Source organism: Chelonia mydas, chromosome 6, assembly GCF_015237465.2.
Source record: "Chelonia mydas isolate rCheMyd1 chromosome 6, rCheMyd1.pri.v2, whole genome shotgun sequence".
Lineage (NCBI taxonomy): Eukaryota > Metazoa > Chordata > Testudines > Cheloniidae > Chelonia > Chelonia mydas.
Genome location: NC_051246.2, coordinates 123362098 through 123376563, shown reverse-complemented (window position 1 = coordinate 123376563; position 14466 = coordinate 123362098). Strand labels below are relative to the sequence as shown.

The following is a 14466-nucleotide window of genomic DNA, read 5'->3' as shown; positions in this document are numbered from 1 at the left end:
CCCCGCCAACCTGCCCCTCTCCCTGGCTGGCGAGGCTCTAGACCCTCGCTGGTACGCGGGGCCGACCTAGAACCCCATGCTCCGGAGGCCGGTGCTCGAGCCCCGTTCGCCCCCCCTGCGAGCGGCAGTGGGACGCGGCGGGCAGGCGGGGGAGCGTCGGCTAAAGCCAGCGGCCCCTTTAAGAGCTGCCCCGTCTCCTTACTCTATGTTTACATAACACAGCGGGCTGTACCACTGCGGTCCCCGGAGGGGGGGGGGAGGGAAAGCCGAGACGGGCGGCTAAAGGGTGACTCCCTCCCCCCGCCCGCGGGCAGCGCGTGGGTTGGGGGGGAGGCGACGGGGAGCTGGGCCAGCCACAACGCTGCACCTCCCCCCTCCCCCGCCGCCTGATGCGAGTTGGTATCTCCCCCCTCCCCTTCGGCATTAGTGGCTGTTGTCGGGCGCTCGCGGGCTCAGTGCGGGGCGCAGCGCGGAGCCGGCTCCGGTTTCCCCCCTTCGCCTCCCGATGGGATTGTAGCAGCGAGCAGCGGTGGCGGCGGCAGCAGCAGCGGCGGCGGCCCCATGTTTTCCCCCAGCCAGGAGGAGCACTGCGCCCCCAACAAGGAGCCCGTCAAGTACGGGGAGCTGGTGGTGCTGGGGTGAGTGAGGGGGGGGTCGGCCCCCGAGGGGGCGGCCGAGGGGGGGGGACATCCGAGGGGGCGGGGCAGTGAGTGGGATCCTGAGGGGAGAAGGGCGGGGGCGGGATCCTGAGGGGCAGCTCGGTGGGCGAGCTGAGGGGGGAATCGCGGAGTGGGGGAGCGGGTTCCTGAACGCGCGCGCGGCGGGGGGGGGGGGGGGAGGAAGAGTCGGGGCCGGGGGGGGGTTAAACGCCTCAGGGAGGGAATCTGTGAGGGGGGGGATGAGGATCAGGTCCCCGTGAGGACGCTGAGGGGGATCGCGATGCTGAGGGGGGAGGGGCTGAGGGGGAGACGCCGGGGGGGGATTCCCCCTTCGCCCCCCGCCCTCCGGGGGATGGCGCAGGGATCTTTGTCTCCTGTTGGGCTGTGAAGGTGAAACTCTAGGGGGCAGGAAGCTTCCCCCACTCCGTGCCCCAGCTCTGGGCTGCTCGTGGGGGGACGGGGGGAGCATCCCTCTTCCCCTGGCGGCGGGGGGAGCTGGATGTGCGGGTGAGGGGAACGCTTCCCGGCTCGCCTGGGGGATGATCTCTACGGGCAGGGCTGGCTCTGGTGTTGCCCTGGTGTTGCTGCTGGGCTGGTGCATTGCCTCTTCCTGCTCCAGATCCGAGGCACAACTTCCATTGGAGTGTGTGTGTGTGTAAGTGATCCGTGCCCCCGCGTAACTAAAGCGCATGCAGTTCCCCAGGAGCTGGCAGCCTCTCAGTCTGTCGGTCTGTCTCCTATTAGCCTAATGCGGATTTGTGGGACGGATTTACACGTCCAGCTTGGCTCAGGCAAGGGCCTGCTATGGATGGTTGGGGATCGTGACTGAGCTGGTTCCATGGACCCTGTTTCTCAGGGGAGCTGGCCACGGTGTGCTGAGCTGTGGGGCCTGCACTGCTGGGAAGGTAGCAGCATGTTTGTGTCCCCATGGCACTGGAGCTGCTGTAGATGGCACCCGAGCAAAGCTAGCTCTCCCTCAGCAAACACGCAAAGTTCCTAAGCATGCAGCATGACGAGTGCAAAGATAGACACCTCCCCACCCCCACGCCAAAGTTCCTAAACACTGATTATGGAGTGTGCGAAGAGATCTTGCTTACCTTTCTCTGTGCAATCTGCAGTTTGTAGGTGGAGATTGCATGTAATCATTACACTTCAACAATTAAAAGCTTCCCTTCAGCTGCTTAGATTTTCTAGTGCCATCTTTGTTCATATGATAGACATTGTCCCTCTCTTCCAGATTGCAGGGGAGATGATGAAATTAGGGGAGGAGGAAGAGGCATTTACTTACATTCAGATTCGTAGTGGAAATGTTTATTTTTTTCAGCTTGATATGGATCTTAAAGTAATCCGCTTGGTATTAATGTTCCTGCCCTGCTGTTAGAGCTTGAAGCTTTTCTGTTGAACATCATAGAAGCTACTGATGAACATAAGGCATGTAAGCCTTATTCACTGGGTGCCCCAGAGAACCCTCTAAGATGCATAAGTTTACAGTTATAAAAATTAAATGCATGTTCAGCAAAGGGGGAACATTTTTAGCAAATAAATACATAAAGTTTTAAAACTGACCATGAGGCAGAGTTCCTGAACAATTACAGTATTAATAACTTGCCTCCCCCACTACAAATATGTTAAGTGCTTACTAGAATGAAGTAGAAAGCCTTAATCGTTTTTAGACTATCGCTTATGAAAAGCAATTAATTGGATTTTAAAATCCAACAGAAAGGAAAAGCCTTTTAATCTTGCTCTTGTAAGTGTCTGTATGTCCTATGGGGTGGTTTTTAAAGTGACACGAAATGCGTGTATGGCGACAAGAATAATATAGCAAGACATAGTTACTATGGAGTGGAGTTCAGAAGTGAGCTATAGCTCACGAAAGCTTATGCTCAAATAAATTGGTTAGTCTCTAAGGTGCCACAAGTATTCCTTTTCTTACTGCTGTAAATGCAATTACTAATCTTTGAAAAGTGTAAATTGTAGAAAAGCTGTTTATTTCAGCAGTTTCAGTTGGAAAAATCCTTGTCTAGCTGTTAAGAGCAGGAAAAGGTGTACTGGTAGTGGTGGTGTGGTGAGAATGGAGGATAACTTTAGCTGTGAAACAGTTCGTGTCTCTCACTGTAGAACCATAGTGCAATGTTAAATCTTTAATTAAATTATATTGTATAAATTGATGATGTGCTACAGATGCTTTTGTGTTCAGCTGGAAACACATTCCCCTTTCTGCTGCTTTGCTATATTTAGCAGTATTTGAGGAGTGCATAAGTGTAAAACATTTGGCTCTGAACTTAATTCGGTAGATTCTGTTCTGCTTTTTAAATAATAAAATGTGATGATCTTATTGATTGATATAAGCAAATGTCTCCTTCTTTAGTGCCATGCATTTATATTTAATATGAAACTTATAGTAATGAGATTTTCAGTAAACATAAAATTGGTTTGAATAGGTTAGGACACATCCTGTTTTCTGCTTTCCAAATGTTCTGAGGTGTTTCTGTACAAACTGAACATTCTTATGCCCTTTTTACAAGATGCTCACATCTATGCACTACATTTATTCTAATGTAACAAGGGCCTGTCCACACAACAGAATTTACTCAGGTGTGTAACTCTTCTAATGTGGTAGTGCCTCAGCTGTGTCTTGGCATGTTTAGATTTGCCTTTGTTGACTACTTCAAACCATGTTAAAACACATCAATGTTATTTAGTAGACTAATGGTGTGGGGATGGGACAAAGCTAGGAAACAAAATTACTCCATTGTGTACATGTTCCATTTTGTCAGAGTTTAAGGCACTAAATTATGAATATATAATATGCTGCATACCCATCTCACCCCACCTCAAATTGAGAACACTTGCTCACTATAAGTAGTGCCATAAATAGCATAAAGGTGTATTTTCTTTTTTTCCAATCACAGTGCTGAATCACTGCTGGGAACTCTCAGAACAGTTTGAACATCTGTTCAGCATTCTGAAAAAGTAGGCAGAATAACCTTTGAATTTTCCTATTCCCTTTGTATGGAACGGAAGAATTCCAGGTAACAAGGTTTTGAATGAGATAATCTCATTTTTGGAGGATTAGGTTTAACACCTCCAAATGATAAAAAAGTGAAGTATCAGAAGTGTAACTCTCTCCTTGTGGCAATTGCTTAATTAAGAGTAATAAAATGACCTGTTTAACAGGTAAAATCTTAAATATTCTTTCGGTTTTAATGGTTACAATGCTATTTAAACAGTTTAAATAGAAAAAATTGATGTTATGCATATTGGGTCAGACCTATGGGCCATCTAGCTCAGTATCCTGTGTCTGACAGTGGTCAGTGCCAGATGTTTCAGAGGGAATGGAAAAAAAACAGGGCAATTTCATGTGATCCATCAGTTGTTATCCTGTTGCGGTTTCAGAGGTTTAGGGACATCCAGAACGTGGAGTTGCACGTCCCTGACCATCTTGGCTAGTAGCCATTGATGGACTTATCTTCCATTAACTTATCTAATACTTTTTTGAACTCAGTTATATTTTTGGCCTTGACCGCATCACCTGGCAATGAGTTCCGCAGGCTGGTTAACTTTCTTCATTCATGAGTGCTCTAAGACTGGTTTAAATTAGGTGACCATAAACTGATATTGTGTAGTGAAGCTAACTTGCTCCGCAAACCATTGCATATAATCCTTATGTTAAGAAAATAAATTTCCCCTACCCCCACCTCTGCTCACCTTACGTTTAATAGTGTTATGAACTAGGTTGTGTTCTACATATGAATTAAAACTATCAATCAAAGACAAATATTCCACTGGGAAAACTATACGTAACGCCAAAAGTTGAACGTTATTGGAGACTGTACCTACCGATATCTGTGTTTCCTTGTCAGCCTGTTAATGTGATCATGGGGTAAGCCTTTGCGGGGGAGGGATAGCTGAGTGGTTTGAGCATTGGCCTGCTAAACCCAGGGTTGTGAGTTCAATCCTTGAGGGGGCCATTTAGGGATCTAAGCAAAAAATTGGGGATTGGTCCTGCTTTGAGCAGAGGGTTGGACTAGATGATCCCCTGAGGTCCCTTCCAACCCTGATATTCTATGATTCTAAGTCACTTGGATCAAGTCACCCCTTTACCTTCTCTTTGGTAAACTAAATAGATTCAGCTCCTGGAGTCTCACTATAAGGCATGTTTTGTAATCCTTTAATCATTCTCATCGCTCTTCTCTGAACCCTCCCCAATTTATTAACATCCTTGTTGAATTGTGGATGCCAGAGCCAGTGCCAGATACAAGTAATATAATCTCCCAACTCCTACTTGATATTCTCCTGTTTATATATCCAAGGTTCACATTAGCCCCTTTGTCCACAGCATCGCACTGGGAGCTCATGTTCAACTGGTTATTCACCATGATCCCCATATCTTTTTTTCAGAGTCATGTTTTTCAGGATAGAGCCCCCCATCCTGTAAGTAGGGCCAGTTTTTTTGTTCATAGACCTAAGTTAACTACTTATTTTATTTATTTATAAAAAACTCATTACAGCTGTTGTTTCAGGTATTGACCTACACTTCTTTCGTGTCTTAATAGTGCTTTCCATCAGTAGTTCTCAAAGAACTTTATAGAGAAGCTAAGTATCATTATCCCCATTTTACAGTTGTGGAAACTGAGGCAGAGAGAAGACGTGACTTGTTCAAGGTGACTGGTAAAACCAGGAATAGGCAGGAGGTTTAAAACAAACAAAAGGAAGTACTTCTTCACACAATGCACAGTCAACCTATGGAACTCGTTACCAGGGGCTTTTGTGAAGGCCAAAACTATAGCAGGGTTCAAAAAAGAGCTAAGTAAGTTCATGGAGAATAGGTCCATGAATGGCTATTAGCCAGGATAGTCAGGTCTGCAGCCCCATGCTCTAGGTAGGGATGTAAAGATTGTTTAAAAAGTTTACTGTTTAAATGATTAAAAATATTTCATTTAAATGGTAAACCGATTAAAGGGCTGGTCCCCCGGCGGTGCGGCTGGGGCGGTGCTGTTCCAATGGCTGGGGCCTCTTTGGGTGGTGCAGGGCCGGCTGGGGCCATTCTGGGTGGCATGGGGGTTAACGGTTAAGGCGGGTTAACCGGTAAGCCTAATGCTTACCGGTTAACCTTTTACATCCCTATCTCTAGGTCAGTGATTCTCAACCATGTATCTGAGGGTACACAGAGGTCTTCCGGGGACTACTCTACTCATTTAGATCAGTGTTTATCAACCTGGGGATTGTGGAATGGGTTTAGAGGGGCCGCAAGTGCAGGGCAGCGCTAGGGGGTAGGAAGCAGGGCAATTGTCCAGGGCCCTATGCCACAGGAGGTCTCGCGAAGCTAAGTTACATGTTTCAGCCCTGGGTGGCAGGGCTTGGGCTTCAGACAACTATCGCAATGGAATGTAAGTACAATATTCCAGTCGATTTATTTTATAATTATATGGCAAAAATGAGAAAGAAAGCAATTTTTCAGTAATAGTGTGCTGTGACATTTTTGTGTGTTTGTCTGATTTTGTAAGCAAGTATTTTTAAGTAAGGTGAAACTTGGGGAATACAAGACAAATCCGACAAATTCTGAAGGGGGTACCGTAGTTTGAAAAGATTGAGAAACACTGCTCTAGGTGCCCCTAGTCTCTGATTGCCAGAAGCTAGGAATGGATGACAAGGTATGGATCACTCGATTGCCTGTTCTGTTCATTCCCTCCAAAGCACCTGGCATTGGCTACTGTCGGAAGACAGTATACTAGGTTAGATGGACCATTGGTTTGACCAAGTATGGCTGGCCTTATGTTCTTATGTCATTTTCAGGAATAGAACCCAGGTCTCCTGAGTCCCAGTCAACATGCTATCCACTAGACTACACAGCCTCCAGACTCTTCTTTACAACCAGGAGAGCTGGGTACTTAATAAAAAATGGTTTTGAGCATAATTCTGTGGCAAGCGGTGGATTCTGCAGCAAATGTTGTGACCACGGACTGCGTGGGACCTTGTTATTAGTTAAAACTTCAGCCTCATTGTGTGTTGTGTGATGCTTTTTTGCCTCATCGCTTGACTTTTTCTATACACTTTTTACCTCTGTAGAACAGAATATATGGCAATAGATGCCTTTCCTGAAACTTAGTATTCGAGCAGCTCAGGTTCTGCTATCAGGTCTCATTTAATAGATCACCCTAGGTCTCACATAAGAACCGTTCTCTGGCAAATGTCATGGTGGTCAATGGCTTCAACGTGTTTTACTTATTGCTTACTATATTGGTGAAGAGAAGAGTGTACATAGTTGGTTTGTTCAAAAGTCACAGCTGGAAGGACTCAGTTCTGCAGAAGCTGCTTTTCTTTTATTTGTTACTAGCAGTAGGGTCATTGAGATCTTTGTGGGTGGGCACTTCGTGGAAATAGTTTATTATGTGGAGGCATGTTCCATAAACTATACAGATTAAGAAGACATGGTCCTTGTCCTCTCAAAAGCTTTCAGTGGAATTACACTCAGATACCATAGTGGTGGGCATGATACCTAAATAGAACTCTAGACATGATGCAACAAAGTGTGTCGTAAAACAGTAGGGAGGGGCTAAAGGAAGGATGACAGTTGCAGCAATAAGACTCCATGGTTACTTAGCAAAAGCTAGCATGCAGCATGATAGAGCAAAAGTTTATTTTTTTTTAAACTTAGTATAAACAAAATATAGTTTTAACTTGGTTCTTGTAGGTGTCATAGGAATAGGACAGAATTTTGCTGTATGCCTTGTTTTTTGGCTCTCTTAGAACCTTGGTCTGTGCCTAACAGCTGACCTTATTAATTACATTGCCACATCAGTATAAAATCCCAGCTAGTGACATAAAATAACATCAATCACTTCAGACTGATTTACTTGTTACAAGAATATATGTGGATTTTAACTTCCAGCAAAACGTCAAACACCTTGCATATTTAATACTTGCTAGAAAATGAAGTTGGATGCACTCCAAAAGTAAACTCTAATTCTGCGCCTCCTTCCCCCTCCCCGTCCAGGGGAATGTACAGCCGGCAAGCCCATCACACATAGGGAAGCAGAATAAATTCTGTATTTGGAAAGAAAAAGGAAGACATAGTCTGCATTCACTCAGAAGAAAACAAGTCTGACAAACTTATTTTCCGGGTTCCTTGCCTTCCTATTTATTGCACTCTAGGTAAAGAGCCAAAGTGCTTATCTTTTTGTCGGTAAGATCAGTGGTGCACAGCCTTCTGCATTCAACTGGACTTCATAACTGTATGGATACTGTAGGAATCCACTGGGCTCCACTGAAAAGTGATGAGAACAGGCATACTGTCGGAATCCTAGTGTCCATTAAGTCTTGAAGCAAAGCACAAAACTTTTGACGTCCCAGTGATCCTTTGCTCCCAATTCCTATGAGCATAGGGAGTGTTATGGAAGTGATACTTAGCTAAGATGGTGGGGAAGGTGCATTTTGATATCTTCCCACTGGCAGGCTTGTGCAGAGTTCATTACTCTGGAAAGGCTTGGCTTCCCATTTCTTGTCTGGAGACTGCCATGTGGTAGACCTAGTGGAGAGAGGCAGAGGCTTCTCTTGGAGGTCTTGTCTTGTAGGAAATCTTGATTGGTTGGGAGAAGGGAGGCAAATCTCTCTTGCATTGTAGAGAAAGCTCAAGTTTGTTGACATTGTCATCCCTACAGTGGCCTGTTAGAAGAAGGCTGCAGCAGGGATTCGGAAAGCCTTAATGTAGGGATCAGAGTGGTCTTACGGTATGTACATGTGGTCAAACACTTGCTCCCTCCTTCAACCCTCAAACAAAACTAGATCAAAAGCATTGTGCCCTTAATTAGTAGCAGACCTCCCTAAATAGTAGACTAGTATACAATGACTGGTATTTGTCAGATGGGTGAGAGGCAAGCAAATCCATCTCTCATCTGTGCTGACCTCTTCAGAATAAACACCCTTCCCCTGGAGCCTTAATGGCAGTTGAGGACCAGTTTTTGGCTGTGGTGTCTTAAGATATTCTAAAAAGCCTTATTTAAATATGTCTTGACACAATGACACATTCTCTATAGCTATGTCTCTGCTAGGATTTTAGACAGGTTTTAAACTAATTTTTTTTCCTGGTGTAGACAAGGCAAGTTGGAGGTTTAAACATTAGCTTATAGACCTAACAACCCTTAGGATTTACCTTTACCAGCTAACGAGTTAAACCTATAGTTTACTTTAGGGTTTTAACACTTTGTTAGTTAACACGTCAGCTAATGCATACGAAAACTATGTAGACAGCACTTTGAAGTTAAGGCTTGGGCTCTGAAGCCCTCCTCCTGGCTTCAGAGCCCAAGCTTGAGCCTTAGCTGTAACTTCAAAGGACTGGCTACACTGTTATATTAGGTCACTAGTGTGAGCCCAGCTAACCCAAGTCTGTTGACCCAGGCCATGTTTTTGGTTGTTTCTTGATAATCTGGATGGGGTGGGGGAATCTGGGGCTCTGCTATTTGTCATGGAAGCACACTTGCAACTTTTACTAAATGATCCACAATTGTTAGACTGTGATGGGAGATATGCATCATTCAGCTAAAAGAAATTTTTTAAAATTGCCCAGTGCAGACTCAATGTCAACTTTTTTGAAATACATTTCACGGTCAAAATGGATGTTGAAGTACCTCAGCACACTGAGGGATTTGTGTTAATAAAATGGCTGTTTGAGGTAAGTTGGCTCTTGGTTAGGCATGAACTAATCATGTCACACTTTTGTAAATAGAAAAGGAGTACTTGTGGCACCTTAGAGACTAACCAGTTTATGTTGCTCACGAAAGCTTATGCTCAGATAAATTGGTTAGTCTCTAAGCTTCCACAAGTCCTCCTTTTCTTTTTGCAGATACAGACTAACACGGCTGCTACTCTGAAACTTTTGTAAATGTGACTGTTTCTTGGTAGCAATGGCTACGTTTTTTTTTTTTTTTTTTCCTGGGGGAAAGCAGTGAGGAAATCCTCCTGTTTATTTGTACTGATAGAAGTGGTTTATTGCTGACTTCCGTTTTCACAATCCTGACTGTTGTGGCACTTGGGCACATCACATGTCTTGACTGACTTTAGATAACGATTAATATGCTTTATGAAGAGTGAACTGGTCACATGTATTCATTTGGCATGGGAAAGGTTCTGATACATTACACTGGTGATGGCTAACGCATGGCCTGAGGGCAACATGTGCTCCTATAAGTACGTGGCATTGCAGTAGGAATGGTCTTCTGTTATGTGCAGCATTCTATACAACAGTTATACCTCAGCTGTAGCAGTCATCTATCTGTACAACTGGCTGCTTCGGTGTCCTCATATTACCATGAGACAAGTATGAAGCTGAAATATGGTGCACCGCCTCCTCAAAGATAATGTGGGAGAGGCAAGTGAGAAGTTAAGTAGTGACTGATGTACAATATGTGTTAGAGGGAAGAAGGCCAAGAAATAATGTGGTCTGGTACCTCAGTGCTGTGATTTCAACTGTTTAATCACTGTTGTATTTAAACCACTCTTGGAAAATTCTATTTGCTAAAGGCAGGAAATTTTTTGCCATCATATCCATCCTCTTTCCCCCACCCCCTATGAAACAAAGAATCAAGTAGAACGCTGTCCCTTAGTTGATAAACTTCATGACAATTTTACAAGACTATTGTTCATATTAAAATGGCAGTGATGTGTGTTTAGAAGGCTTGAAATTTAACTTCCAGTCTGATAGGCTTATACTCAAACTTATTTCATGACAGAATGTACCAACTTACTAGATTTTGAAATAAACCGTTCTTTCAACTGGGCATACTTTCAGTGCTGGCTAATGAGCAGGTACATTTAACAGATGAATTGCTTCCCTTTAGGGCATATAAATGTCACCACAGATGACAGAGGTACTGACTGTGAAGACCATTAGTTACTGTAAGAAACTAAACAAACTGAAGTGCATTAATAAAGGTTGAAATCTCTTGTTACATATTATAAATAAACTAGAGACCAAGTGTGCAGATTCTTTTCTATATGTTCTGTTTAGTTTGGGCACAGAAGTTAATGGGCTGAAACTTTCATTTAAGCACAGCTGCATTCTTTTACATAGAGCAGCTTGACTTTATTTTGACTCACTGGCTTAAGCATTGACTCATTGAAATCATAAATATACAGTAATTAATCTCCTGTCTCAATGGGAATTCTCCTTTCATAGATGAGATTGTGTTATTGAAAAGGATGTTAGCAACTGAAAAACTCTTTCCTCTTTGCATGTCTTATACCACGAATCCATCACTTTGGAATAGATGGATATTTTTATGTTTAAACCTCATGGGCAGATTGGCCAATAAGGTACTGTTGTGCCTCAAACCACATTGTCCTCCTTTCCAGTTTGTTCTACCTCCAACAGAAAGTAGCTGCAACTTTCAGGGTACTGTAAAAAAGGTGCGCTCCTACTCTTCTTGAGAAGACTGAATGTGAGGGAATCTTTCAGACAGGATTTGGGAATCCTTGTGGCAATTACGTCTTCATTCCCCTGCTAGTTCTCACATCTAAAACTTGCTGTTCTGAATAGGAAGGTAGAATGGTTTCTCTGGTCACTATGAAGTGAGAGCTCTGTCTCTAGCTTCTGTCCTCCTTTCTCTTAACGTGTGTGTGTGGGTAGTATAAGGCAGTTGGTTTTCAGTTTCTGGGAATATTCCCGGGTTAGTCTTTGCTTTGTGTTTTTCATCCTGCTTTTAAGAAGAATGTACAGATTTTATCCTTAATCCTGTCTGGGTTAATGAGAACAGTAAATCTGAATCTTGAAAGGGGCTCTTAACCATCACTAACAAGCCAGTTATTTTGGAACTGTGACCTTGCATTTAGAGAACTAAAAATTTAAGGAAAAAAAGTTACAGGTTTTTGATCTTCAGCATCCTCTGATACTGGCTGTGGATGCAGTGTCCTCTTCTCACAGGCAAATCTACAGTCTGTTTTCACAGTCTTGTTGGACAACTTAAAAGTTCTGTGCCCTTGGCCTGATTCACTTTTTTAGGGGAACTAAGACATACAACTCCCATTGATGTCAGCCAGCCCTAATTGCCACTGAAATTCTGAAATCTTCCTCACTTGGCCTACATAGTAGTTAATGCTCCTATGATCTAAGGAGGGCTAAACACCCCTTTCTTAGAAGCACTTGAAAGATGTGATATACTCCTTTCCCTTACTCTGAGGCGCTGAATATGCTATCTTTGCAGCATTTTCATCCCTTATTGGTTATGGGAGAAAAAGGGACTTCTGATTCTGCTTCCGGCATCACCTCTAATATGCTAGCACAAAATTCTGCAATTAGACTGCTGACCCAGCCCTGCCTTATCTCCCTCTACAGTTGCATAATCAAACCTCCAGCTGCTTAGGCACTCAAGCATGTATCTACTCTCCTACCGGTTTTGTGAACTGGCTGCACATAGGACCCAGTATAATGTTTTAAATGTCTTTCCATGCAAGGATCTCAAGGCACATACCAGGAAAGTCACAAAAGGTCAAACACCACTCCTCCATAAGAAAACACAGGCTGTAAACCATTTCAGGGGTGTAATGTAATCAGGTTTCTGACTCCATAAAGTAGGAGGGCAAAGCTTGAGTAACTTATATGCATCAGAACTCTCCTCCATAGAATTAAAATTGTGTAATGGGTCTCTGTCAGTGTATTGCTGCTTAGAATATAAAACTTCTTCTAGGGCAGGAGGACAATTACACATGGCCTTACTGTACTAGAAATTATTTAAAGCCATCATGGTCGGAAGTGACTGGTTTGCTTTAACAGAGTGTTATTTTTACAGTCTGGTCCCTGTATATATTCAGGGAGTCCTGGCAAAAATAAGCTTTCACTACTCCTGTTGGCATTGCAGAGTGAGCACAGGCAGGGAGAAGGAAGCTGGATTCTAGTGTTAGCCAAATTCCATTTGCAGAATCTTTATTCAGCCCCAGGCCAGAAAGAACATAGTCTAGCTTCCAAGTTTCAAGCAGAGTTTGCAGGGTTGGCAGTTGCGCGCAAAAAAAAAAGAAAAAGAAAAAAAAAGGCCGTCTCAGTTACTTGTAAACTGAGCATATCTGATATGAAAGTAGCTGAGCCAGTGAACATGGCACCCAGTGATGGAATACTATAGGCGCAGAACTGTATTTTATGAAACTCAATTTGGGTTCAGTTAGTAGTAAAAAAAAAAAAAAAAAAAAATGTAGTTACCAATCATTTGGAGGATACTTACATATAATCCTGTGTTGTGTTAACTCTTAGACATTAAATATAATGTATTGGTGGTAATAGCCATTCATCCATTGGAAAGCCTGAGCTCAATCATAAGGTTAGAAGGGACCACAAGGATCATTTAGTCTACCCCCCCTGCCAACATGCTGGATTTGTTGTGTCTAAACCATCCAAGACAAATGGCTATTCAGCCTCCTTTTGAAAACCTCCAGTGAAGAAGCTTCCAAAACCTCCTGAGGCAGTCTGTTCCATTGACCTACTGTTCTTACAGTTAGGAAGGTTTTTTTGAGATTTAATCTAAATCTGCTATGCTGTAGTATAGTTTGAACCCATTGCCTCTTGTCTTCTGTGGCAAAAGAGAACAACTTTTTTCCATTTTTTTTTTTTTATGGCAGTCTTTCATAGACCGCTATCATATCCTCCCCCTTAATCTCTTTTCCAAACGAAACATACCCAGGTCCTTAAGCCTTTGCTCATATGTCTTGCATTCCATCCCTTTGATCATCCTTGACGCTCCCCTCTGGATATTTTCCAGTTTCTCTACATCCTTTCTATACATTGGTTACCAAAATAGGACACAGTACTCCAGCTGAGGCCTAACCAGTACCGAGTAGAGCAGTACTCTTACCTTCCATGACTTGCATGCTATGCCTTTGTTAATGCAACCTGAAATTACATTTGCCTTTTTTTTTTTTTTTTGCAACAGCCTCACATTTGCTGACTCATCTTGAGGTTGTGATCCACCGCAACTCCCAGATCCTTTTCAGCAGTGCTGTTGCCAATCCAGTCCCCGTCCCCCCCCCACACCCCATTCTGTATTTGTGCATTTGGGTTTTCTTCCTGAAGTGGAGCACCTTTCATTTGTCTTTGTTGAATTTCATTTTGTTGTCTATAGCCTAGTTCTCCAATGTATCAAGATCCCTCCAAATTTTAGCTCTAGCCTCAAAAGTATTGGCAACCCCCCCCCCATCTTTGTCTCATCTGCATAGTTGATCAGTATGCTCTCTATACCTATATCCAGGTTATTAATAAAGGTATTAAACCACACCTGACCCAGAACAGATCCCTATGGAACCCCACTTGAGTCCTCCCTCCAATCTGACATCATTCCATTCATAGTTATTCTTTGTTTGCAGTTGTTTAACCAGTTATGTATCCACTTAATGGTACTTCTGTCAAGCCTGCATGTCTCCAGCTGGCTTATCAGAATGTCATGTGGGACTGTGTCAAAAGCCTTGCTGAGGTCCAGGTATATTATGTCCATTGCATTCCCCCATCCACCAAATCAGTTATCCTGTCCAAGAAGGAAATAAAGCTCGTTTGGCATGATTTGTTCATGGTAAATCCATGCTGGCTGCTAGTGAGTACCCCTTCATCCTCCAGGTATTCACAAATTGAATGTTTTATACATTGCTCTAGTAGCTTTCCAGGAATTGAAGTCAGGCTGACTGGTCTATAATTTCATGGCCCCTCCTTTCGCCCCTTTTTAAAGATGTCAGTACATTAGCCCTTCTTCTGTCATTCATGAGTTTGTAAATATTCTTGCCAGTGGCATCGAGATTTTTTTTCAGGTAATTCCTGCAGTACCCTCGGGTGAAT

General features: G+C 43.5%; 1 protein-coding gene across 3 annotated transcripts in view; it reads left to right on the top strand.

Annotated features, from left to right (window-relative positions):
• Positions 1–374: 374 nt before the first annotated feature.
• Positions 375–14466, top strand: part of PELI2 (pellino E3 ubiquitin protein ligase family member 2) — a 121960-nt gene continuing 107868 nt past the window's right edge. The window contains exon 1 of one of the 3 annotated variants that reach the window (XM_043548215.1): positions 375–638. In XM_043548215.1, coding sequence (XP_043404150.1) covers positions 390–638 — 249 coding nt within the window. In that variant the 5' untranslated portion in view covers positions 375–389. Of the gene's footprint in view, positions 639–3656; positions 3692–14466 lie in introns of those variants that run through there. The other 2 variants (XM_037901208.2, XM_037901209.2) reach the window with 2 other exon arrangements.